Source organism: Tyto alba, unplaced genomic scaffold (genome assembly GCF_018691265.1).
Source record: "Tyto alba isolate M040663 unplaced genomic scaffold, T.alba_DEE_v4.0 Super-Scaffold_40, whole genome shotgun sequence".
NCBI lineage: Eukaryota > Metazoa > Chordata > Aves > Strigiformes > Tytonidae > Tyto > Tyto alba.
The window spans coordinates 35358163-35384153 of NW_024881316.1; the positions used below are offsets into that span (position 1 = coordinate 35358163).

At 37.1% G+C, this 25991-nt stretch overlaps 1 protein-coding gene across 1 annotated transcript in view; it reads left to right on the forward strand.

Moving 5' to 3' along the window:
- GREB1 (growth regulating estrogen receptor binding 1) overlaps nt 1-25991 on the forward strand; it is a 103044-nt gene that overhangs the window by 21585 nt on the left and 55468 nt on the right. Inside the window, exon 2 of the mRNA XM_033004570.2 lies at nt 22360-22516. Coding sequence (XP_032860461.1) covers nt 22360-22516 — 157 coding nt within the window. The remainder of the gene's footprint in view (nt 1-22359; nt 22517-25991) is intronic.

The window sequence follows — 25991 nt, forward strand, 5'->3', positions numbered from 1 at the left end:
TTTTTCTTGATCATGAGGGACTGTTCTCTGCTGCAGGGACAATGTACCATAGATAATACTCAAATGTGAGAGCAACGCCCAGCTTTTTTGAAAAATATGAGGCACTATCAACTAAGTGAAATAATGGCATTAAAATAATATGAGAGTGTCCTAATTTTTATACTTGAAGATACGGTGAACTATCTGTCCTTAGGCACCCTTGATATGCCAGTTATGATTTTACAGACTTCTGTCATATGCCTCTAAGTCACCTCTTTTCTGTTTTGAAGAATCCCAGCCAGCTAAGTAATCCTGAAGCTTGTTAACCCTTTCAGTCTTCCTTCTTGCCTTTCTTTGAACCTTTTCAAGTTCTACTATGTCCTTTTTGAGCACAACGGACCCAAAGTGCACACAGTGCGCTCCAGTATAAGCGGATAATGGATTTATCCAGTGGCATAATCATGTTCTGTGTTTCCCTCTTGGCTCATTTCCTCTTAATTATTAAAGTTTTATTTGCATTTTTGCTTACTATTGAAAGAAAAAAAAATTCAAATGTTAGAAGTTACTAAGAAAGTCACTTAATACACTGATGAAGTTGCTTTTCTCAAATAAGACACTGAAGTTCTAGACCATTTTTTACTATAGGAATATAAAATAATTTCAGGTGCAAAGAAGTCATTCTTAATAGCCATTTTATTTGATCACTATAATTACAAATATAAACACCATAATCATTAGGTTTATGCAACACATATGTACAACAGAGAGAGAGAGAGAGAATGTGATTGTCATTATGTAGTATATAATTGCCATTATGCTGTTTTAAGATTTTTATGGTAAAAAAAAAAAGTTACTACTTGTAATTTGTATACCTTTTTGTATAGATCTATTGCTCTGGATTGCCTCTCCTACTAATACTTTTTGTGTATGTGCTGTATAACATACAGTAATGACTTCAAACCAGAGCAAGACAAAATGTCAAATACGGCAAAAATGTTATAATGACAGTGTTCTTCCTCTCCAGCTTCTTTTCTGTAGTATGAGGTGTCAAAAAATGGTAAAGATTTTAACATTGCTTTCAGCATAATGTCAGAAATTACACATCTGTCAAATTGAGTTCTAATTTTGTTGAAGAATTTAATATCATTCTGGCAGACCTGAGTCCAAAATTGCTTTTTGATGAATTCTGAGGATAAAAGAGCAAACATTATACTTAATCATGTCATTTTAATAATAGATGCTTGATTTTTAAATTTTTTCTTCTTTTTCCAAAAGTCAACAGCATCATATATAGTTGCTATGCTATTTCAGCATACTATTTCTTTTGTAGGACCTTTTCCTTTGCAATTTGACACTCAGTATTCTGTTAAAAGCTAAGTTTTGAGGCATTGGAAACTGCATTAAAATTTATATGGTGGTAGCATAATGAAAGTATTTTCACATTGTTCATACTATGTTCACAGCTTATAGCTTTTATGTACTCAGTTGAAAAGCACAATGTTGTTCATATATGAGAAAACAATGCAAAAATAATTCCTTCCTATTTTTCACTTGGGGTCAGTTGATAGACTAAACTTGGTTAAATGGCTGTGCTGTTTTGAATTAGGTATATGAAAACTTACAGTAATGATGAATTGATACTCAAAAACAGAATGTGAGAAAAAGGATCCAAAGTTTGCAAAATAGTGTCCGTAGCTCTTCCACATAACTGCCTCTCATTTTTATGTAATGAAAAAATAAAAATAGCTGGATTCCCACTCTGCTCATACTACTTTATGCTATTTTCAAATACTAGACCTGTTCTGATTTTTAAAAACATGTCAGAATATTCTCTATGTACAAGCAACTGCAGTCAGCTGAAGCACTTTCATAGGTAATGAGGTAGGTACTGTAAAATTGGCTCATGCAATGTGAGATTTAAAATAAATATGTAATCCTTTATACTTATCTTTTGATTCTTCAATTTTTAGCTAACAGTTATGTAAAATTGACCATATCTGTGTCATCTGCTCTTGTCATATCTCTAGGGAAGGGGAAGAAGATATTTCAGCAGGGCTGGAGGAGGCATGCTGAGCTGAGTTCTTCTTAACCTTCATTTTTACTATTATTAACACCAACAGCTGGGTCTCCACCTGCTAGAATTTACTCTGTGGAAGAGTTTTGAGTAAGACATTATCACAACCTTTCTGAACTCACGTGTAAAGATATTTGCTTTTGAACTTGATTCTGGTGGATGCTATTCTGCTGTGCATTTACAGGTCTTACCCAAAGGCAGCTTGCATTAGGATTGTTCACAAGCAGCTCTGCAGGCCACGGATGCAGAGGGAGTCAGCATTTGTATTGCCCAATTTATATCCTGTTTCTTATGTTGGAACTTGTTCCATAGCCTTCCACATGCAAATGAAAGTAAATTTAGCTGCTTACCCACCTTTCCTTGGATGAAAACAAGGATTTGTTTCTTAGTTGCTTGATACTGACATTTTTGATAGTCTTCAAGTAGTTTTCAAAGGAGTAGTATTCAAAGAAGTCTGTTGTTATCTTGCCTGTCTATTTGGGTACCTAAAACCTACCCTGAGCTCACAATTGCAGCATTTCAGCATTTTTGGATTATTTGCCTATTAATTTTTATTCCACAGGTAACTCCCCATTATACAAGATAAAGTGGGTCTGCGGTAACTGAGTGATGAGAAATTAATACAGAGACTGCAATGCTGGCTAACACACTGTAGTATCAACTAGAATAGTTCTGTATTAACTCTCAGTTCAGCAGGACCTACCTGTACAACCCACAGTAGAGGAGCAGACCTGAAGGCTGTACCATATCTGTGGTTACGTGGCCAATATTTCACCTGATAGATTGTATGAGATCTGTCGGCTTTGCCTGGAGTCAGACGGAGAGCCTCTGTACCTCGGGGGTAGCTAACACCCAGAGCAGGTAACACTTGCATAGGTATTTGAGAGTCTCTAATCTTTTGACATTGTGTTTTGTATTGTTTCAATGCTACATTGTTCCAGTACTGTTAACATTTGTAGATGTGATTAATTTTCAGTGTAGAAATTTGCAGGATCTGTTCTGTCTAGTGGAGCCATGTGACTGGTAACTATGAGAGCTTGGCAAACCAGAGGAGTGAGATGCTAGTTGTACAACTAACTAAATATATTAAAGAAGGAGAACCTTTTCTTAGATTTCTGTAACACGGAAAGTGATACGGCGCTGAATTTTTACTGGAACATACAATGTTTTAATGAATGAAAATAATCAGAAATTCTGGTTAACACCTTAGATAATGCACAAAACAGTTGACAAGAATGTCAGGTTTGACCCAAACCCTATTGATCTCAGTGGGTTTTGATCTCTACTCTATTGCAGATCAATTAAGAAACTGTAGAGAAAGATGACAGAAAACAGGAAAGCTGTATGCTTTACTTTTCCTCATCTATAGCTTATAATAATTTAGAAGTTACAGAGAATTTCTAGCACCATTTACCTACATAAGGAAAAAATACACTTTTTATTGGAAAACTTATTTCAAAGGTTGTTTCTACATGGCTGTATCATTAGGCTTTCCAAGTGGAATTACAGAAATTAAAAGTTTAACTCTTCCACATCCTCTAAACTCCATGCATTTACCAGCATTTAAGCTAAATAGGTAAATATTTAGTAATGTGCTAAAACAGATGATGATCCAGTACAGAGAGGTATTCCAGGAGAGCTGCACTCGGATCTGAGCTTTTTCACTGTATGAGTTCCTGTATGACTCAAGTATTTGAACTCAGACTCTTAGGAGTATATAGGTAGCATTACTTGCCAGGGATTTCAGTTGTAAATAAGGATGCAGATGCTCGGGGGAGCTATGCTAGTATCACTTCAGACTGTAGTTTCCCAACAGTAAACTGGAGGAAGAACATATCCTTACTTCCCTGTGGTCCTCTCAGAGTGCTATCATTAACCACTGAAGTGTTCAGGAATTATGATACATAATCCATGAGCTGAAGAAAGAAAAACTGAAGATTCTGGTGCTTCTCAAAAGTAAGAAGGCACAGCTTTTATTTAAATGAGATTGAAAACCATGCTGATGTGAGCATTTTCAATTAATGGATCCTGTATGCAGCACTAAGCTCTTCAGTATCAAGTGACAAGATGATAGAATTCTTAAGAAAAATGTATATAAACCCAAAATAAATTAAAGAGATTAAAACACTGATGATTCCTAGTAATGAAAGAAAGAGGGTCTGATAGAAAGTTGTGGTATAGTACAACAGTTCTGTGTATAGTTGTGCTGTGGTATATTTGTTTTGCTTACAAGCAGAGATATGTATTCCTCTCTGCTTCATGGAGTACAAAAAAAAGTCATCCATTGATACACATGGACATGATTCCTTCCCAAGGGTGTATAGGGGTTGGGAATATATATAAATTGTGGATTGGGAAATAGGTACAAAACATGGCAATGACAGTGAAAATTGTGTAAGTATCTTTAAAAGCTTGCAGTGGAATAGATCATCGCTGTCTTTGAAGTTGGAGATAGGCAATGAGTTAACCAAGCATATCGGATCACACACACTGAGCACAGGATTTGTTCAATTAGTTTCAGTTCACATTCACAACAGAATGTAATGTGTCTGTTCCCCAGGTGCAAGATGGGGCCACATCTTGTCTCCTGACCCAATGTACTGTACAGCATCCTGCATCACATGGCTTGGCATATGAGGTCTTTCACAATGAAAGCAAAGAAAGTTGAGAGTTCTTAAGAGCTATTTTTCTAAGCACTCAAATGGATGTTACTCAGCCTAGAGGTTTGGAGGTTTTTTTGCCAGTACGACAATTACTAGAAATGAAGGAACACTCTTAAGGAAGTGTTTTGAACAGTTAGAGCTGTTAATAGATACAGAAGTATCAGTCAGGCTGTAGCTTTTAAGCTTTTAAAAAATGGTCTTTGAACATTCATTTAAGGTTTTCACATAGGTACAGCATGACTGAACAAGTAGTGGGTGCTTTTGTGCAATGCATAAATAAAAATGAAATGTGGGTGAGATATAAAAGCAGCAACAGTTTCAGTTACTGTTAAGAGAGGTGGAGAAATGAGACATTCTGAAATATTTGTGTTGTGTACTGAGAAAATGAAGGCTTTTTTCTGGCATAGGTTGTACCAGTTGAAAAACAATGTGTCTGATTAATAATGCATTCTATTGAAAAGGAATGGGAGGTTTGCTTCAGTATGATTCATTATTGTCTGTTGCAGTAATTAAGTCTGTTGCTTGCATTAAGGTCAGCATGACCCTGTTTATTTTAATTTTTCAGTCTCGAGGGTCTGTACAGTTGGTGTTTAAAGAGGAATTAGCAAGAGATTCCAATTTATTGGTTTTTCTAGTTTTTGGCAAGTGTGTATTTCCTTTCCTTGCTTTCTTTTTTTTTTTTTGTTATTACTCATTATTGAAACACTTGGTTCCTTTATAAAACTTAATTGGCCTTTTAATTTACTCTTTAATAACATTTTTCCTTCTCAGAGATTTTAAAAACCTACACTATCGTGGTTAAGATCCTTGTCAATTCAGTGATATGAAAAACAAAAGCACTTGTATGATTTTAAATACAAAGCAGTATTTAAAAAGGTTCTTATTTGCCTTTAATACACTTTCACATGAAAGGCAATCCTATTCCAGCTATCCTGTTACTTTATAAACAGCAGTTCCCTCTAATCACTTCCTCAGTTTCCCTCACATTTGTTAGTATTTCACAGTAGATGTCTATACATTATTTTGCAATTCTCAACATCTTTTTTAAAACTCCTCTTTCTTTAATACCTTCAAAAACTGAAGAGTAGTCTCCTGACATGTTTTTTCAGGCAGCATGATTGGAATAGCTCGCAATCTTGAGTATAACTATTCTCTGCACCTTAGAGAAGTGAGATTATCCCCAGTCAAACAGTGGAAGGACATTATGCTTACAGAAACAGAACAAAACAAATTAAAACACTACAAAAGAAAAAGAAAAAAAGAAAAAGGAAAAGGAAAAGAGGAAAAGAAAAAAGAAAAAGAAAAAAATGCAGGCAGAGGACTTAGAATAATTTAAACAGAACATCCAAAACTGCAATCCTGCGAACCCAACTTCTTTGGACCCACAGCTGTCCAGGGAGATATGGCCCAAGGGCCCTGCTGTGCAGTGGCTCTCACCCACACTGCTCGGGGTAGCATTCTTCAGAATGGATGGGCCGTGTCTGCAGTGCTCTTCACATGACTCTTGTGCCTCTGAGGCACACGTTTTGTGCATGTGTGTTCAGATGACGAAAATACTCTGAAGTATGTTTCACAGCTAGCCAGAGTGGGCTGTTCCTGGTTGCATGGCATGGCATGTCCTGCACGCCTGAGAGCATGGAGTGAGTATGGAGTAGGAACAAGTGGGTGACGGCACCAGAAGTTTTGTGAAACTGTTGGAGAACTGTGTAGGGTGGTGGGAGCAAACCTGACACAATCCTGTTGCTGCCTAGAGAAACTTATTTTAACTACCAGCAGAACTAAAGCTGTGTGCAGAATGCCTGCATGTAAACTAGTAAGTATGCAGTGTAGAATATTGGGTGATCAGGAGCCAGAAGTGAACTGGTCCCAGTTTTAGTTCTTTCATACACCAAGTCGTTTGACAATGTAGATGTATTTGTAGACATGCCAATTTTTTACTTTGAGAGTGGGATTTAGTTTGAGATTAAAGGATTTGATTCAGTTTCTTGTTTAGATACTTCTTTCAACATCTGAGATGGCCTCATGTATTCTGCTTGGCTTGGTCTCCTGCAGGTCTTACATTGAGTTTGTGGGACTTACGCAGATGTCTCAAATACCCTGGAGCATATAAAAGACAGCTAAACATCTATGTGTAAGCAACTGAATGGAGCCCCAAGATTCCTAAATATAGAGGTCTTCATGTAAACATCTACAGCTGCAACTTCTGGTAGTCAATGAAGATATAGCCAGTGTGGTCAGTGGATCCAGGAGGGTGATTCAGCTCATGTTGAACTAAGTAAACACTAGTGGCTGGTCAGCTGGATCATTCTCTCAGCTTGATTGATTTTACTGATTATAATGGAAATTTCTGCCTAGTGAATCAGTCAATACCTGCAGTCTGATTCAGTTACCTAAATATAGGTGCCTCGTTTCATGTGAGGCTCATTGTTTTACCTGAGATGTCAATAAAGGACTAGCAGATATGACAGAGGACTTGCTTCAGACCTCTGCTTCTTTGGAGCAGCAGCTAGAATCCAGGCAGGATAGCCCAGGTTGTCTCAAAGTTAGAAGATGTCTGTGGTTCAGCAGCTGAATTTCAGTCTGTATTTCTAGATGATCTTAAACATCTCCCTTTGTACATGTTCAAAGTACAAGACTGAGCATATTTCTCATGGAAGAGACCATCTGGGCTCCACATAAGTACCCTGAAAAGCTCAACGTAGTAGGTATTTTTAGCCTATATGTATGACTTTTTATATAAGATTTTATACACATTTCTGTATTTCTGCATAAACACAAAAGGCAGATATGCCTGAGACAATTTTTAAAACATTTGTGAGAAGAAAAGTAGTTGTCTTGCAACTAAACTAGGCATTTTGCTCAGTAGGACCCAGTTTTAGTTCTTTCATACACCATCTGCATGCAGAATGCTTCAAATACTAAGCTGTTGGGTGTTTTGGAGGGGCAGTCTCCATTTTTCCCTGATAAAGCTTCTGGAGAAAGCAGACATTTGATCACAAATAACCTCTGCTCATCTTCTTGGGAAAAAGAGCATTAAATATAACAATAATCTCTTAATTTTTCTTTCTAATTGCACAGTGGACCAACTCTTTCCTTGTTCTTCCTTATAATGAATGTTCTGGTAGAATATTTTCATGATGCTGTTTATGATTTTTGTCCCTGTATCTTAGTCTGTGCTTCGAACTTCTGAAAAACTTGTAAATCTCAGGTTATGTTTCTTGATTCACTTCTATTCCAGTTTCTCAAACTTTGTAAAACATGCCCTGTAGATTCCTGTAAAAAAGAAGGTTCTTTTCTGTAAGTGCCTAGGGTGCAAGTTATATATTTTACATACCTTTTGTTGGAATAATTACTTGGTCAGCTTTCCCCTAACAACTGTTTTGTCAATTCATCACTTACATTATGGACTCATTTCACACAGATTCAGCAACTCATTTCAGCAGACAGACCCACTCATTCCTGATGTATGTTGCATCAGCAGGTACATAATGACCAACTCCCACTGGTTCTGAATACAGGATCTCTTATATGTAATCTCCATGCTCATCAGCCATTCCTGTCATTCCTTCTCTGGGTACTAATCAAACACAATAGGCCCCTCTGTGCTCACTTACCCTTTCTCCTTCTCCTCTGGAACTTCTGTTCCATGCCTATATCCAAAGCAGGCAGGCCCCTTTTATTTTCTGCATTCCGTTACTGAATAGCAGGTTAACATCTTCTTCTTTAACACCTACCGTATACTAATACTCTTAAAGAGTGATGTATTTCCAACCCCAAAGCAAAGTCAGAGATAGGCACTGCAGCATCCTAGACTTGATTCTAGACAACACCCGATGCAGCATCCTTTGTTCATGTATACACTACAGTTATGGGGCGAGTATGCTTGACTGGCATCAATCAAATTATACCTCTTTAAAATGTGAGTATTATGGCTTTTATTATTGTTCACCTGATAAATTATTAAATGTGACTCTTCCAAAAATAATGTGCTTTTACACACATTTATATGTATTTCTTGCAGTGTTTGTTTTTCCTTTGGATTTCTCTAAACTTTGGCTGTCGATACAATCTTTTCAGTGTCATCTTGTCAGGTTAATATGTTTAAGGTACACAATTGTACAGTGCTGATTGATAGAAAAGCAGACAACGATTTCTGCGTTCCCTAGCTGAATGATTTTGTACCCTACTTGAAAATGACATGATTGAGGTCTCTTATATTTGCCGTTAAGTATAGAACATTTATAAAACTTCTAGTTCACTTCCATAGTAACAGAAAAACATACCAGTCACTCTCCTAGAGCATTACTTACTACTTTTTGTACAGTTTCTTTTTCATATTCTTTCATATGGTGCTTGAATCTAAAAATTAAGTATAGAATAGACTATTTCAGTCGGAAGGAACCTACAGTGATCATCAAGTCCACCTGCCTGACCAATTCAAGGCTGATCAAAAGTTAAGGCATGTTGTTAAGGGCATTGTCCAAATGCTTCTTAAACTGGGTGTATATAGAGTATATATTTTTAAAAATTACCAGATAGAAAATGGAAGCTTTCCATTAACATGTTGTTTTTTTTTTTTTTTGAGTGAAAACACTAAATCACCTAAGTCTCCAAGGTATTCCTCAGCAGGCTTTAAAATTCATTTTTTTCCCCACTGTGTTACAGAAGAAGAATCAGAAGGTGTAGTTGTAAGATTTAAAAATATTATTTAAAGCATTTTCATAGCGTGGAGAAGAAAATTCTGCTCTCGCCACCATCCCTAGCCACGTGTTTCTGGTCCTTTTTGTTGCATATATTAATGGCCGTATACTTTTTTCATAGCTAAATGAGGGATCTGATCTAGCTGAACATAACCCTATAAAAATTACTAGTTTTTAACCATATCAGATCCATGCCACTGAATAACAGAGGGGGAATATATGATCAAGAGTGAAAGACATTCCTTTTCAGCTGTAATTTGTGTTTAGAGCAGCTTAAGCCAGTCATGAAACTGTACCCTGAGAGTGGAGGGTCACAAGCTGTACTGAAAAATAATCTCTTTTCATAGTTCAGTGTATCCTGCATGCAAAGGTTATTCAGAACCTAAATTCAACTGAGAGCCTAGGTAAGTGCTTGATTTTACTAATTTCTGTGATATTTAGCTGACTTTAAAATCAAGCACATATCTGAATGTTGCATAACTTGGCGCCATTGAAAAAGGGAAGTTCAATTTTCAGAATAATTGCTTTCATCTTCTGAAGTGATGTACTGCAGTTTGTGACCTAAGGAAACATTTGAGAAATATACCTTTACCAGAAATAAACATTCTCTGTAGACATGCTCTAGATGTATCTTGAAAAGATGCAATATTTGTTTAAACATGATACATTTTTATATTAACTTTGTATATCCAGCAGTATATTGAACATAATCTCTCAAATATTGTTTTGATTTCCTATCCTTTTATTCAGAAGATACAGGCATAGTACCAACAAAGGTAAGATTGCTACACGTCCAATTTCTGTTCTCCTGTTAATCTTTTCTTCTGTTGGCAAAATGAAGTATCCACAGTATACACTTTAGTGATTTTGTTATCCATGTAATCCAAAAGGACACCCCCGTTTCTTTAAAAACCCCCACCTTCATGCTTTCCAAAAACCTGCAACAAAATTGTTGATGTTAATAAAGCTTCAGACTGATAGATTGATATGTGCCTGGCCAGGAACACTGTGACCCAGCACAGCACTTCTGTATTAATAAGACATAAAGTCAAACCATTTATCATTTAATAAAGCCAGCACACAAATTAGAGAACAGCTTGCCAGGGTATATTGTGGTCTCATTACTTTGTTTTTGCCATAGTTGCAGAATAGATAGCTCTGAAACCTTCCTGTGACAGGAGAGTGTTCATGTCATGGTGACCCGACTGAGTTGTTCAGTCACGTACAGTGCTGACTCAGGAGACTTAAGTGTCCTAACCAATTCGCCAAGCAGCAGACTCTTCTAAATCAAAAGAAGGAAAACTCCATAAAGATACAATCACTGGCAGTTTACCACAGGTGTAAGATGTTCAGCAGTGCAATCAGAATATGAAACTTTGGGAGTAATTTACTGGATGTCAGAGGAGCAGATGCTTTCATTACGGTACAGTATTTTTTTATTACATAGCTAGTATTTCCATACTGAAAAATACCGTTACTGTTTAATGAAAACATTAACATGTCATAAGATAACTTACTCACACTGCCTTATATTGGTTACTGTTCAAATATTGTAGTTAAGAGACATTTTAAAGCTAATATTCATGTTTTAATTATACACATTTGTCTTCATTTTGTGTACCTCCTGTCTTGTCTGTAACTTTCTGTCTTTGGAGTGAGTGATTTCCTCTCAGGAAAACTACCTTGAAATATTGAAAAAAACTGCAGACAACTTGAATTTTAAACCCTTAAAATAGCTCATATCTCAAACTGCTAAATTCAGTTTCTTAAATTAATGAAATTTGAGCTTTGTAGTGGTTCTTCAACTAAAGATGCTTGTTTAATGCTTTTGGATTGCATACTTATGTTTGTGAATGTTTTTTATTTAATGTATTTTCAACATATAATACATGTGCAGCTGATCTCCTGATTGAACATACCTTGATATTCGGTTTTATTTTGCAATGTAATGCATTCACCTAGAGATGTATTTGCTATCCACAGATGGTGAAGTGTATTTTAGACTGCTCCCATTGTATTTCTGCCCACTCTTTGTTCATTAGATGGCAAATCTGATCCAGATATAGCATAGTGTGCTCTGTCAGAAGAAGTCGGTGCAGATCTCTTTCAAGCAGTGAGGCCCTTCTCTGTGAATGAGGTAAAGCCTCTAAACATGCGCACTCTGTGTATGTCCTTGGAGAACCGTCACGGAGACTGTCTGGCTCTGCCTCTGCTGCTCTGAAAGAGACGGCTCCAAAGGCTGTATACATCCTGGTGTGCGTGTGTGCCTGTGGCTGTCCCACAGACCACCGCCGCACTGCTTCCAGGAATGAGCCTGGAGGTTGGGGTAAGGAAAACAAAAGTCTGGTTTTGAGGATGTCTCAAAAGCTAACCTGTACAAGCAGTGTAGGATTAGTCTTTGTATATTCATTTTGGATTTTGAGAAGATTCTCAGAAACAGTTTATAGCACCAGTAACTGGAAGAAAAAGTAATATACCCCAAGTGCTGATTTCTTAGAATTTTCTTTGGGAAACATGCATTTTAAGATAACGTCTTCCCTTCTGGCTTGTCAGCCTGCTTCCTACTGCTTTATTCTAAGATCTCAAGTGCTGCTGTACTCAAGGTACAGAGAAGTGTGAGACAATTCATGGAATCATAGAATACCAGGTTGGAAGGGACCTCAAGGATCATCTGGTCCAACCTTTTTTGGCAAAAGCACAGTCTAGACATGATGGCCCAGCTGGATCTTAAAAGTGTCCAATGTTGGGGAAACCACCACTTCCCTGGGGAGATTATACCAATGGCTGATTCTTCTCATTGGGAAAAATTTTCCTCTTGTGCCCAGTCAGAATCTCCTCAGGAGTAACTTGTACCCATTACATTACCCCTCGTCTTTTCCATTTGATTCCTTGTAAAAAGGGAGTCTCCATCTTTTTCGTAACTAACCTTTAAATACTGGAACAGTATAACAATTCCTGAAAACAAAGTTGTATCTCTTTCCTGGGTAGTAGTGAGAAAGTCATTGTGCTTACAGAGCTAGAAAAGGGAATGACCTAGACCTGTACAACTTAGGGAACCTTTTTTTACTAATTTTCCAGTCTCCACTTTGATCACTGCTTCCTAGTGTTGATTTGTGGCACCTCCTTCCCTCCTCCCTCCACTTGGCTTCTTCCTGCTGCTTAACAAGCCCAATTGGTTTTATGTATGTAATTCTTTTTTAAGAGAATTTGAAGGTGGTCTCTAAAAGAATTGCTTTCATCCAAAGCCAGGAGCTGATCAAAGCACCACACAAAAGCCGAATGGGAGCCAAGGCAGAGCTGCCTGACCAGCCATAGGGTCAGGGCTCTGTGCCGGAGAAATAGTAAAGCATATCAGCTGAACTGTGCTGGAAGCTGCTGATAAGGGATTTTCTCTCCAGTAACACCTGCAAAGTTTATGAGATCCTGCAGGAAAATCAAAGAAATCTGCATCAGAATACATTGTTTCCTGCAGAGGGGAATGTAAAAGCATTTACAGAATGGAGTGCCATTGCCTGAATGTATTTACTGCCATATCATATATTAGGCTTAGTCTGCACTATTATTACAACACTGGACTGTCACCCAGCTCTACATTTACTTTTAAGAAGTGTCTCCTTAGCCACTTAGCTTAGTTGTCAGGATATTAAGGAATGACACATATGATTGTCTACAAAAAGTAGATTCATGCTAAATCAAAAAAGCAAGTACATGAAAATCAGTGTTATCATTATGTCTGAAAATAGATTTCTAGTGAAAATTGTAATTAAGAAACAAGTTAATAATAGATGTTCAGTTATCTACAAAAAGTCTAATTAAGATTTCTTCCAAATTCTTTCTGCAGATACAGATTTTTATCAGGCATTGATCCCAGTAGTGATTATGTTTTTTTAATAATTTGAGTAATAATCCAATGTATGACTTTTCACAAAGGACTTTCTACTATGACCAATTTGAACTTTGGCTTTTTTTCTTCTATATTAAGATAAGCTAAAATAAAGTGCCATTTTTAAACAAATCATTGCTTTAAATGTCTCAGAAAAAATAAACTCTGATTTGAGAGTAGGCATAAAAGTTTCTAGGGTGAAGGAAGACTGAGTTGTCTGTAGTTGTAAAAGAAAACTAAACTATGTCTTAAAACCAAAACAGCCTTTCATCCTTAAATAATTAAAGGAATCTGGTTGCAATTGGAGTTTTCTATTTCCCCATTAAACTACAATGTAGTCTGTCACAGCTTAGATTCCTTGTCACTAAATTGCCAACATGCCTTAGTCCGGATCTCCAAGCATAGCTGTATATTTTAATGAGTTTATGACAAGTTAGATTGTTTTGTATTTAGTCAAGCTTTATTTTTTTGGTTCAAACTAAATCTGAATTTGTATGAGAAGTTTAAAAATACGCTTTTTTTTTGGTAAACATATCAGGAAATTATTTTTTCCTTTTTGTGTAGAAAATAATTTGCTATTTTTGCTACTGCTCCCTGCATGAATTGTAGCATTTTCATTGAAAACTGAACACTCTGTCCTCAAAGGTAATGCTTGTTCGTTTGCAATTGAAAAATTTCAGTGAAAATAAGAAAATACTTGGTTTTAGCTGAAGTTCTCTTTCCAGTGGCCAAGATGGATATGAAATAATTTCACATTAATAATGATGCATTAAATAATTTGATTTGTTGTCTGCCTGAAGGAAAAAAAGAAAGCAACAGCTTTTTAAGAGTATTTTTATTAAGGTTGTTTAACATTGATTTGTCCAAGTCTGTTTTCATCCCTTTTGATAAGGACCTGTGTGATTTCTTCCAAGGGCACAGAGGGCAGTTAACAACTGGGCTTGATTTTTTAGTAGGTGGAGAAAATTGCATATATTTGATTTCATTGCAAAGGTGTCTGTATTAATCTCTGCAGCAATCTCCTGAGAATAAAGATTATTTCCTTCTGAAGTAAGTGAGAGAACTGATTTCAGTGATTAATAGAAGCAGTTTGGCTTGGAATCTAAAGTTGCCAAAAAGTTCAGTGATGTCTTCCCACTTCCCACTCTTCCCAGTGCACTTGAAAGCTTGGCACCTTTCGATCTGCGCTCTCGTTCCTGTTGCTTGGAAACATGAGTCAGCAGAGGAAATCATCTCACTGTTAATGAAGGAGAAATCCCATGTGTGTAGTCAGCCTGATTTTCAAAATCAAAAGATATCAGATAAAAATTAAAAGCAAACGCAAAATAAAAATAAGTGGTAGAGAGATCTGAGTAGTCTTCTTGCAGTATATTTTCTTTATGGAAACAGTAGCAGAATTCTTGGCTGTATAAAGATGGTAGGATTATGTTCTCTGTGACCTGTCATCAACCTTAATCAGAGTCTCTGTATTTAATCATGAACTACTTTCCAAAGTGGCATTATTAGCAAACCATTAAGTTTAACCTGGTCTGGTCTGGTCTGTAGATAACATTTCTAATATCATTCCACAGCAGATATATGAGTTCTAAGATCTGGTAACAGAAAAGGAGCTGGAATTTCTGTCAAAGGTAACTGTGGTTTAAGTTAAAGGTTTTATGTTGCCTTTAAAATGTAATGGCCAAATGGGGTCTACTGAACTGCCATAACTTTATTCATATGACTAGAGACTTTTTAATGGTCTGACAGCTTTATTGCTGTGGAATAAAGTACTTCACTGAAAAAGTGGATTTCAATCAGCAGAAACATAAGTGACTACTGATTTTAATCTTACTAGTACTATAGAGTTAAGCTCAGCAGAGGAGCATAATTTAATTTCTCAGCAACTTTTGAAACTTCAGAATTTCTCTGTCTAGGTAAGACTAACAGCACAAAACAGAACACTTTTTGAAAATTTTGATGAAAATCATAGGAACAGTAAAACATTGGTCTGGAAGTGATCTCAAATGATAAAATGTATTTAAATATTTCCCACACTCCAGTATTATATCATAACCATCAGTCTTCTGAGCCCTTTTTTCCTCTCTCTTACTGCCAAGTCATTCTGGCAGAATATTGTGGGGAAACAGATTTGACTTCCAGAAAGTAGTACTTTTTTTTTTTTTTTTTTTTTTTCAGAAATTGTCAATGGTCCACCTATTTACTACGCCTGTAGGTGGCTTTGTACCGACAAATAAAAAACTATGTAAATTACTTCTACAAGTGATAGAAGTGCTGGGCCACAGTGCTTTTGCCAAAAAAGGCTGGATCAGATGATCCTTGAGGTCCCTTCCAACCTGGTATTCCATGATTCTGTGATACATGTGATAATTTTGTGGTACCTGAACAACTAGATTGCTTTCTGAAAGAATAAGTTTTTCTTTGCCCATATGAGCTACAGCTGTATTAATAAATTAAACAGTTGCAGGAAAAATTCCTCTGTGCTAGAAATCAATTTTCTGTTGTAATGCCTTGGCATAGCTCTGGTGCTAGCACTCACTCTCTGCAGCAGTTCCCAGGCAAACCTCAGAAGTTATGATGGGCCAGTGACCGTTCCCAAAAGGCATTCAGGACGTAGTAACCTTGTTTTGAGGCTAGTAGTAAAGATACAAGCTGTAATGCTATGCTGAATCTGGTGAGGGGTGAATATCAGTAAGTCTCTTTTAATTCTCCTGAATCAAGAATTTTATATAACCTAGGGGAATAGATTTACCACACAGTATCACTTTTACACAATACAAATGTTAATGTACAAGATTAAAAATAATTTAATCTTCCAAATCCAAAACTAAGGAAAACACTGTCTATAATTACAGATAGCTTCATGGAAATACAAGAGTAAAACATCATTACACAGTCTTGTAGCTGATCTGAGTCCATAAGAAGGATCTTATAGTATGTATCACTACCGTTGAAGAGACTCAGTTTTGTGCTGTCTCCAAATTTACCTTTATTCTTATAGTTACATTTACATACAAGTTCTTGCCCTAGGATTTATTTCTTCTTAGTCAGACTGTTGTTTTAATACAGGTTTTCAAGAATTATTAGAGACTTTACTGAATTTTAGAAATATTAATGGATTTTTAATATTACTGGATGGATCTAACTCATGTTCAAAGAGCAGAAGGATGACACTAACAACTTTTCCAGTACTTTTCCAGTGCTGATCTGTGAACAAATTGTTAACCTGCTGTAAAGAATGCTTTCTTCTCCCAGACAAATTTTAATAGATAGCCTTATTGATACCTAAATCCATAGTTCATCCAAACAAACCCACTCATTTTATGCAAGTGATGAACTGCCTCTTGCAATAGTGATAACAAATTATTTTGGAATAACAGTGAGCTTGGAAGCATCTTATCATTCTCCTCTTAGAAATGATACAATAGAAATTACTCTGTTAGGCCATTTCAAAAGCATGAAAGCTGGCTGCTTAAACTGGGAAAATGTATCCATTTCTATACTATTTTGGTGGAAGCATTAATATATTAAAGTAGTAATGTTGGTTATAATTTTGTGTAGGGTTTGTGTTGCAGGATTTTTGGTAGCAGGGGAGGCCCCCATGAGAAGATGCTCAAAAGCTCCCCCAGCTCCAAGTTGCACCCGCCTCTGGCCAAGGATGAACCAGTTAGTGACAGTGGCTGTGCCTCTGTGATAACGTATTTAAGAAGGGGAACCTGGGAGGGGGTTGGGACTTGTGAGGAGGAGTTATGAGGAGGACACCTATGCAAACATCGAAGTCAGTGGAAGGAAGGAAGAGGAAGGGGGGTATGTGCACTGGTACAGAGCCCCCCTGCAGCCCGGGGTGAGAGGGCAGGGCCAACCCCCTGCCACCCGTGGAGGTCACCGGTGGAGCAGGGGCCAACCTGCAGCCCATGGGGGACCCCATGTTGGAGCAGGTGTTGAACCCAAAACAGGCTGGGACTCTTGAGGGGAGACGTGGCCCCCACTGTTGTGATTTGGCACTGGGAGGACTGCAGCACGCAGGGATGACCCACACCAGGGCAGCATGGGAACAGCTGTGACCCGTGGGAGGGACTCACACTGGAGAAAGATCATGGAGAACTGTCTGCAGTGAGAGGGGAGCCATGTGGAGCAGGGGAAGAACGTGCAGTGTTCACCCCACCTCCTGAGAAGGAAGAAGTGGTGGACTGATTTTAACCCCCATTTCCTGCCCCCTGCACCTCTGGGTGGGAAGAGGTAGAGAGATCCCAAGCAGAGCTGAGCCTGGGAAGAAATGGGGGGAGGGGGGAGGGTGGAGAGAGGTGTTTTTAAGATGTGATAATGATTCTCACTGTCCTATTCCATCTGTTAAGTGTTGTTGTTGTTACTGTTTGAATTAAAGTGATATTCTTCTTCTTCCCCTAATGTGTCTGGATTTTGCCCGTTACAGTAATGGGTGAGTCATCCCGCCCTGTCCTTATCTCGATTTCAGAGCCTTTTACTTAATCTTCTCCTTCCCATTCTTGATGAGGAAGGGGTGAGTGAATGCCTTTGTGGTGCTCGGTTGCCCTCTGGGCTGAAACAACAACAATTTTATAATGCAAAAAAGTCACAACAATATGAAACTTTTCCTTCTGTAATAATTTGTAAGTTGTATCTAAGACTGAATTTGTTAATAGTTAACCATGTCGTCCTAATTTCCCACTTAGATCCCTTGACTATTTTTTCAAGCCTTCTTAACACAGCCCACATATATTGTTTACTCAGTTTCTGATGAAGGCAGAATTTTTCAGTCTATTTCAATGGGAGTTGTCAAAAGCCCTGGATTAATTTCCATGGTCCAAAGTCCATATCTTTCCTTCGGATACCCAGTCTGTCCTAGGTATAGGATAAATTTTGTCCAGAATTGCTGTCCTAGATCTTCAGTCTTTACAAAACCTTATTGCTCCTCACAGATCTTGATCACAGACAACTGCAACTAAAAAGTCACTAGTGTGTTACCATCTTTGTTCCATGGTGCAAAAGATCTCCCTCCAGGATCTAGGAGATGGGACTGCATGTCCTCCTGCTGATGGCAATTGCTCCGTGTTATCGTGACCAGTCACTGTCATGGCTCTCGTGGTAGATACTGCCCTCGTGGCCAAGAGCGAACTCCTTTTCTAAATCTCAACAGCTGGATTTGTACTGGTTCATAGCAGGATAGTACAGGTTTTCTTCGAAACCTGACTAGTTCAACTGCAGTAGAACTTGAAGTTGCCTCTGTATGTGACAGTCATTAACCCTTAAGAAGATCCCTAGTTTTCTTATTCATGTAATCCCTGTTTGCCACATGAATCCTGAAGTTCCTTGTTTGGAATTTGAGGGCTGTTCTCTTTAGTGATTAACATACTTTTCCTCTCATTTTCAGATGCCTGGACTTGGCATCTCTTTTTGGCAGAATTATCCATGGGTTTCTAAGACATTGGCCTGACCCGCTTCATTTGTATCTGGAATTGTTTCTTAGGCACTCAAGTTCCTCAGAGTGGTTTTCTTCTTTTTTATCATGGTTTTAAGCAGCTCTTCCAGGTCCACGTCTTTCCCTTTTTTCTCCCCTTTGTATTGGCAAGTATTTTTCTCTGTGTGCTCTCCATGGAAACTGACTGTGATAGGGAGGTGCCCTTTGATTTATCAGTAGTTGGGGTCGAGGGCTATCCTTCTATGTCAGTGTGGGTTGGTTGTTTTTTTTTTTTTTTTTAATAGATCTGGTCACCATCTATGTTCATGGCTTGGAATTTCACAAACATTTGAAAGTTTAGCCTGTGCCACCCACTTGTATCCAAGAAAGACATAAATCTGGGCTGGGAACGCTGAGTTCATTGAAGCAGGAAAATAGGACTCAAAGCCTTTGCTTCCTGGCGCCATGGAGTCAGCAACTGACAATTCAGGTACCATCGTCTGAGCAGCTTTAAAGAAAAGAGGGGATGACAACCACCATAGAGTTAGTGGGAAACAGCTTCTTCACTGCTTGCTTCATAGAAATAATTTCTCCTGCAGCTGATAAAGTCACTGGGTCTCTCAATGGCAAAGGTTGATGCTGGCAAAAATGGTCCTGAAATGCCCGTTTTCTGGTTCCAGTGGTGTGTGTTTGATGATGAAAAATGGCTATAAAATACTTACCACATTTTCAAAAGTATGTTCCTGGATTTATGATTGTGTTTGGCACTGTGATTGTAAGATCCCGCAGGTACACAAGAACTTAGCAGGTGTAGAAATACAGAAAGCATATTTTTGTTTCATTTTACAAACCCATTCGCATAATTAAATTGGCACCTCAGTGGATAAACAAGCGTGCTTATGTTGTAAATGATTCCAGGACCTATCCCTTGCACAAATAACTTAACTGATTCCTTGTCTGTAACATCACATTGATAAGGTGCTGGTTTCTGACATCTCCAGGGTTAAACACTGGGTTTCTGTTTTGTCCACTAGTGGGCTCTATAAATCCTGAGCGAGTATGTTAAATCCATGTAAATGGTGTATCTATTTCTGTTCGTAATAAACTGTACAGAATAATTTCTTACTATGTCTGTGGAATAGAGTTTACAAACAGAAGCATTACAGTGTTTTTTCATTCATCACAATTAGATACAGATAGTGATCAGTAGACCAAGTAAGCCTTTATTGCATAAAGCAGTCTGCCTGCCTATTTGATAATGCTTCTGAGTTGCCTCAGAATGTTTTGTCTCACTGGATAAATTTAAAAACTTCCTATTTTTCATGTGCTTTAATGAAACTTTTCAAGAATAAGATTGAAAATCAGGTAGACCAGTCTGATTTGCATGGTTATGTTAAGAACAGGTAGAATCTAGCCCCTTGTAAGATAAAGCCTCTGCCACTGCAGTCAAACTTCTGGATATTCTCTTCATGTTCTAGCAGTGATTTTTTTTTTTTTTAAATACAAAAAGTCTTTTGGATGGCATACGGATTTTCATGTTTTAGCTCTGTATTTAAATAAAGCAGTCTATGTATAAAATTGTGTGGATGATAGCTGAATGCAGTTTCCATTCTTGAAGGTGCTAACTTTGAATGTTAACATGTTGAGAGCATGTTCATGCATTTTTATTTCTCTTTAGTCTGGACTTTCAAGACTGTTATGAACAGTCATGTGGGACCATATTTTACCTGCCCCTGAAAATGTAGAGATGGGTCCCTGAGCCTGCAGATGCCTCCAACCTAACAGGAGAAAATATGAATTCATAACATGAGAAGGAATTTAAACGAACAAAGAATTAAATAGGTATCTGTCAGGTATCTTGATAATTATTTGTTCTTGTTACATTAAACATCGATGTAACAAAGACAAATAATTATTAAGGTACCTGACAGTCATATAACGGTTGAAAGATGGATTAGAATTAGAACTAAACATCTTCTAGTGCTTTTGTGTAGAAACAGCATTTAGTAGAATTCATTTCAGAGCTTGACCCTGGGTTTCCTGCATACATTTCTGATAAAGCTATTAGAGGACAATACTGATGTCAGGTTTTTCTCATTGTCTTCGGCTGTGTTTGGTGTAGGTGAAGCAGTACTTAAAGCAAGAGGAGCCAGAGGGTTCATATCAGTATGGAAAGGGAACTGTAATCTGCTTTTTGTGTTGGAAGAAAAGATGCATCCTCAGTTTCATATTAGCACAGAACATCACTAACAGGCTTTGCAACTTCCCATTTACACTTCACCAAATGGATACATCACTACTACTCACTGCCACTTTTCTGTTTGATTTTGTGTATATACACAAATATTTTATCAGTAGTGCCTGCTTTTAATCTAAATCATGTTCTTAAATGCTGCTTGCATTGTTTTATAATTCTTATTTTGCTTCTACTAATACTATTTATATATCAATATGCTATATTATATAGTATTAACTATATATATAGTATTAACATGACACAAACAAGTATATATTATATGGGTAAAATACACTTTACAAAGTCATAAAAAGATACCCAAACCGTCAGCTTTGTATGTTGTTCCTTTCAAACCCCCTTTTCTATCAAGAGCAGTCTGTGGTTTCTGAGTAGTTTTTTTTTGCTTGACTGATTCCTACAGGATGCTTCTCAACAGGCTCATTTCCCAGGCGGTGCCCAGTGCTGAGGAGGGGCTGTTCAGTGGTTAGGAATTACTGCCACAAACAGGAAGCATTTCATGCTTTCTATTCACAGTTACTTAAGGAGGGAAAGGACATGGGGCCCAGGGCAAGAGCTACTTTGTAATAGGAAAAGAAAGCTGACATGGCTTTTGGTTATACCAGTTCATTGTATTTGCTGTGGAAAGCAGGCGGCAGTTAAGTATGTGGGATATTTAGCTGGAATAGACTGACTCCTCAATGACTGAACAAATTATGTAGTTTCACTAACACTAAATTCCTAATAATTAAATGCAGAATCAAATAGATAATCAATGTCTCACTCTAAAAAAAAATAATTAAAAAAAAAAATCATGTTTACAGGGAAAAATATTGCTTAACGTGAGAAGGAAAAGCCATTATATTTCACAATATCTGAGTTACAGCAATGCTCCATTATTTATGAGACAGTAACTCTAAAAGAAATGTTGAACTGCTCTAGCCATGAGTTTTCAGCTATGAGGGGCCATGCAAAGATAAATACACAAAATTGTGCTATTCCCCAGATCCTTTATTATTTATTCTGTTCAAATCATGTAAAACAGAAAGGCTGTTTAACAGATGACTATTGAAAATGCATCTCCTCAGCTGCTATATAAACCAAGGAATTACTCGAATCAGATTTCTAGCCACATCTTCTAGAAGGTGTCAGAGCTTGCTGCCATTCTGCTGAATTACAGAAAGCTGTTACATTTAGATAACTTCCTGTAATTTACCAGCAGGATCTGCTCAGTGGCTGCTGCAGTCAATGTTCTTTTCCTTTGCCTTTCATTGTGGACAATGAAGCTTCTCTCTTTCATGAGAAATGTTGTAGTCTGACATCAACGTGCAGTGATAGAGTTCTGAGTGCTAAAATTGAAATTTCTTTTTCCTTTTCTTCTTGTCTTTTTTTTTTGTTTCCTTTTTTTGAGAAGATGGGAAATTCTTATGCTGGTCAGCTCAAGACTACACGGTTTGAAGAAGTGTTGCATAATTCTATTGAGGCCTCTCTGCGCTCAAACAACTTAGTTCCCAGACCAATCTTTTCTCAGTTGTATTTGGAAGCTGAACAGCAACTGTCATCACTGGAAGGTAGGAAATAGTGGAATTTATATTTCTGCTTAAAGGCAATTCTGCTCTTTGCTCTCCCAAGGCTCAGTGCACACATTTCAAATCAGAATATAGAAAACCAAAGTATTTAAAGATTTTCCTTGTTTTTTTTATGATCTATAAATTATATATATGTATTAGAATTGGATTAAAAATACAAACTATATTGTCTTTTGTTTTGACAAAATTAAGCTATTTGGTTGCTCAGATTTGTCCATATACATAAATTGAAGTACTAGGAATTATTCCATTAAGTGTGTGGAGGAATCTTTGGAGATTTGGAACATAGATATGTTATCCTATAATTTATCATACATTGCTGAAAGTTATACAGTAAATGATGGTAAACACGTGATAGATTTATAAAAGATATCTGCTAAGACTAATTTTCACTGGGAATAAATACGGCAGAAATATTTTTAGCTTTTAAGAAGGTTTATAATTACTTTGTATATAATATTTTTAGTTATTCTGTGGTTGAAAAGGTAAAACTTTAGGATGTGTTCTGTTGTAAACCCTACACAAGTTGTTATTTAACACATGAGATTTCTCATTGGATTTTTGTGTGTGTTTAGAGAAGCCTGCTTTTTGAGTTTAATTTGCTCAGTCTTTATTTTCTTGGAAGTAGTATAGTTTAAATGAAGTATATAGATCTGATAAACAAACTAATGACACAATTTGGTGTTTTGGTGTGCTGTTGTGTGTAGTAGTCTCATGGTTTTCGGTGAGTTTACTGGTGTGTGCAGAACATTAGCATGTTGGTGCAAGGTTATGTTTAATAATTTAATTGGTTAGCTATTTATGTTACCAGGGTGGTGCTTCATTTCTTTTGACCAGGTTTACTTCCTTTGTCATACTTTGCTTAGATATATATGTAATGAAAAATGCATAATGGTTAACAATCCACAGTAACAGAAAAAGAAACCTCAGCCCAAGAAGTAGTAGTAGATAAAAATATCTTACACAGATTAAACTCTACTATTACCTCATAGTAAGAGCAGAGAAAACATTTATTGAAAAAGTAAATATGCTCACAGCTCTCCTTTAATTTTTTTTTGCTAATATAGGACATAATAATGCATATACATTCATTGTTTAAAAATACATGCTGCTCATTCCCTACACAAATTCATCCTTCTATCAAACCTTTCTATGAGGTTTTCATAAACTATTCCATGTCAACCAACTGTGATGTCACAAAATGGATTATGACATCAGTTGGGCAAGATGCTACAGGAGCAGAAGCATTGTTCAGGAACAAAAGCGTGATTTCACACTTCTGTAATTTCTTTCTTTCAAGGCTTTCAAAGAACTTTCCAAACCTTGAGGGGCTGATTCTGTTTTCTTTGCAGTTAATAGAAACAGAATTCAAGTGTAATTAATTAAGTCTCGCAACAGTTTGACAGAGATCATTCCTCTCATGAAAGATTCAGACGAGGGGATCTCTGAAGGGACCCATAACAGAGTTTTTCCTAGGTTGTTCCTCAGGTGGGAGAGGTCTGCAAGCTGACATCATGTACTCCAGCCTCATCATGAATTAAAGTGTTCACTTCTAGCTACATGAATCCCTGTGCTCTGAGGGCCAGGAGGCATCTGAAGCAGGATGATATCCTTGGGGGCTTGTATAAGCCCCTGGCCTCCCCTCTGCTTGTTACCTTTCCTTGGCCCTGGCATTCTGACATGGTGATATGCTCGGACTGTCCTTGGTCACAGCTGCCTCTTGGGCCTCAATATAGCAAGTGTTTTCCTATGGTGAAGCAGATATGATATAAATAATTTAGACAAGGTAGTGCAGTGGGTCAGTGCAACTGAAGTTTTTTGGCTTTCAATTTTGTGGACTGATAACATGCTGTAGATGTTCAAAGTAGCATTTGGCAACAAAACCAGCCACTGGTAAATAAGGCTGATATCATGGATATTTGTCTCTGATGGTGTTACAAAATAAAAATTTCTAGAGAGCCTGACAATTGAGTAGATAGTCAGTTTAAGAAAAAAACAATTGGAAATGTTTTTTTTTTAAGCTTTATCAATCACCTTTAGTAACTTGTCATTATTTTTTGTTTATATTTTTTTGTTTAAAAAACGTTTTTTTGTCTCCTTTTGATACATAAATGACCATCTAAACCAGAAAAAAGTACCTAGCCACCGAGACTAGCCTAATATCATCACATATTTGTCATGACAATTTTTGACTAAAAATAATTTATTTCTGCCAAAGAGACCGTAGTGTGCCTGGAAACAAGTTAACTGGACACATTGGTCCCTTGTGGACTAGATGTTACATTTTTTGCAATGAACTTGCAAAAATGTGTTTTCCAGTGAGTATGGTTTTCCAGTCTGCACATTCTAGATTTGAAAAAAAAAAAACATATTATAAATCTATGCCTTTCTAGTCATATATACAATTGCATTTACCTATAAAATTATTTGTAGCTATGTAAATTAAAAGTACCACAGTTACCTAAGTTGGTTTAGACAGAATGTTTTCATTCAGGTTTTTTTTTTCTGCCTTTCTATTACTGATGTGTTTCCTCTTTCCTCCAGACTTGTCAAATTCATCTACTGCTTAAAGCAGTCTGAAAACATTATAATTATTTAAACAAACCTCTTGCTAGACTTTTAACTTTATTGAAAGCCTGCAGTTTGCTGTGGTGTCACTGGTCGTACATTTCTAATGAGGGTCTTCTAAAGTCTTCTTGAATTTCTTAGCCTTTGTAATTGCAGAACATATCTGCAAATGCCAATAAATGGTCTGGATGTTCCAGAACTTTCTAGGAATGTCCATTAAAAACTCTTTACAATAGAAAGCAAGATTGTTTGGCTCTAACAGGTTTAAATTTCTTGCGTATCTCTATTGGCCTAGTTATTACTGTACAAACTGCAAATTAAACATGTGGACTGGATTGCCAGTTTTTAGAAGTCAGTATGTGCAAATCAGTGGGGCTCTTTAACTCTTCACTTCTGAAATCAAAATCCCATTTGAATCACAATCACATTCACAGTTTTGACTCTCTAATCACATCTTATTTCTCACACACAAAATACATTCCTTCAATTTTTCTCTTGTGCTCTTAGATGCCCTTGGGTGCCATCTTTTAGGTCTGTTTATTATGTTTGTGCCAAAGGGCTGTGAAACTGATTTTAAAAGTTAATGACAAGCATCATTTTTGTTGGCATCCAAGTCCTATACCACCAATATCACCGGGAGTTCAGTGAGACAGGGATGGGAAACGGTGTGGCAAAGCAATGCAGAGCAGCAGTGGGGCTGTTGGCTCCACTGCAGTGAGATTGTTTGCTGAGTGTTGTATTTATCTCTGACAGCAGCACCATGTTCTGACATGAACTTTGCAACCCACTTGTGTCTGTGGTTAACTGGTTCCTTCATTGATCTGCATTTAAGGGAGGCAGTCTGTTCATGAATACAATATATTTTGTGGCTGTTAATCTAAGCACTGAT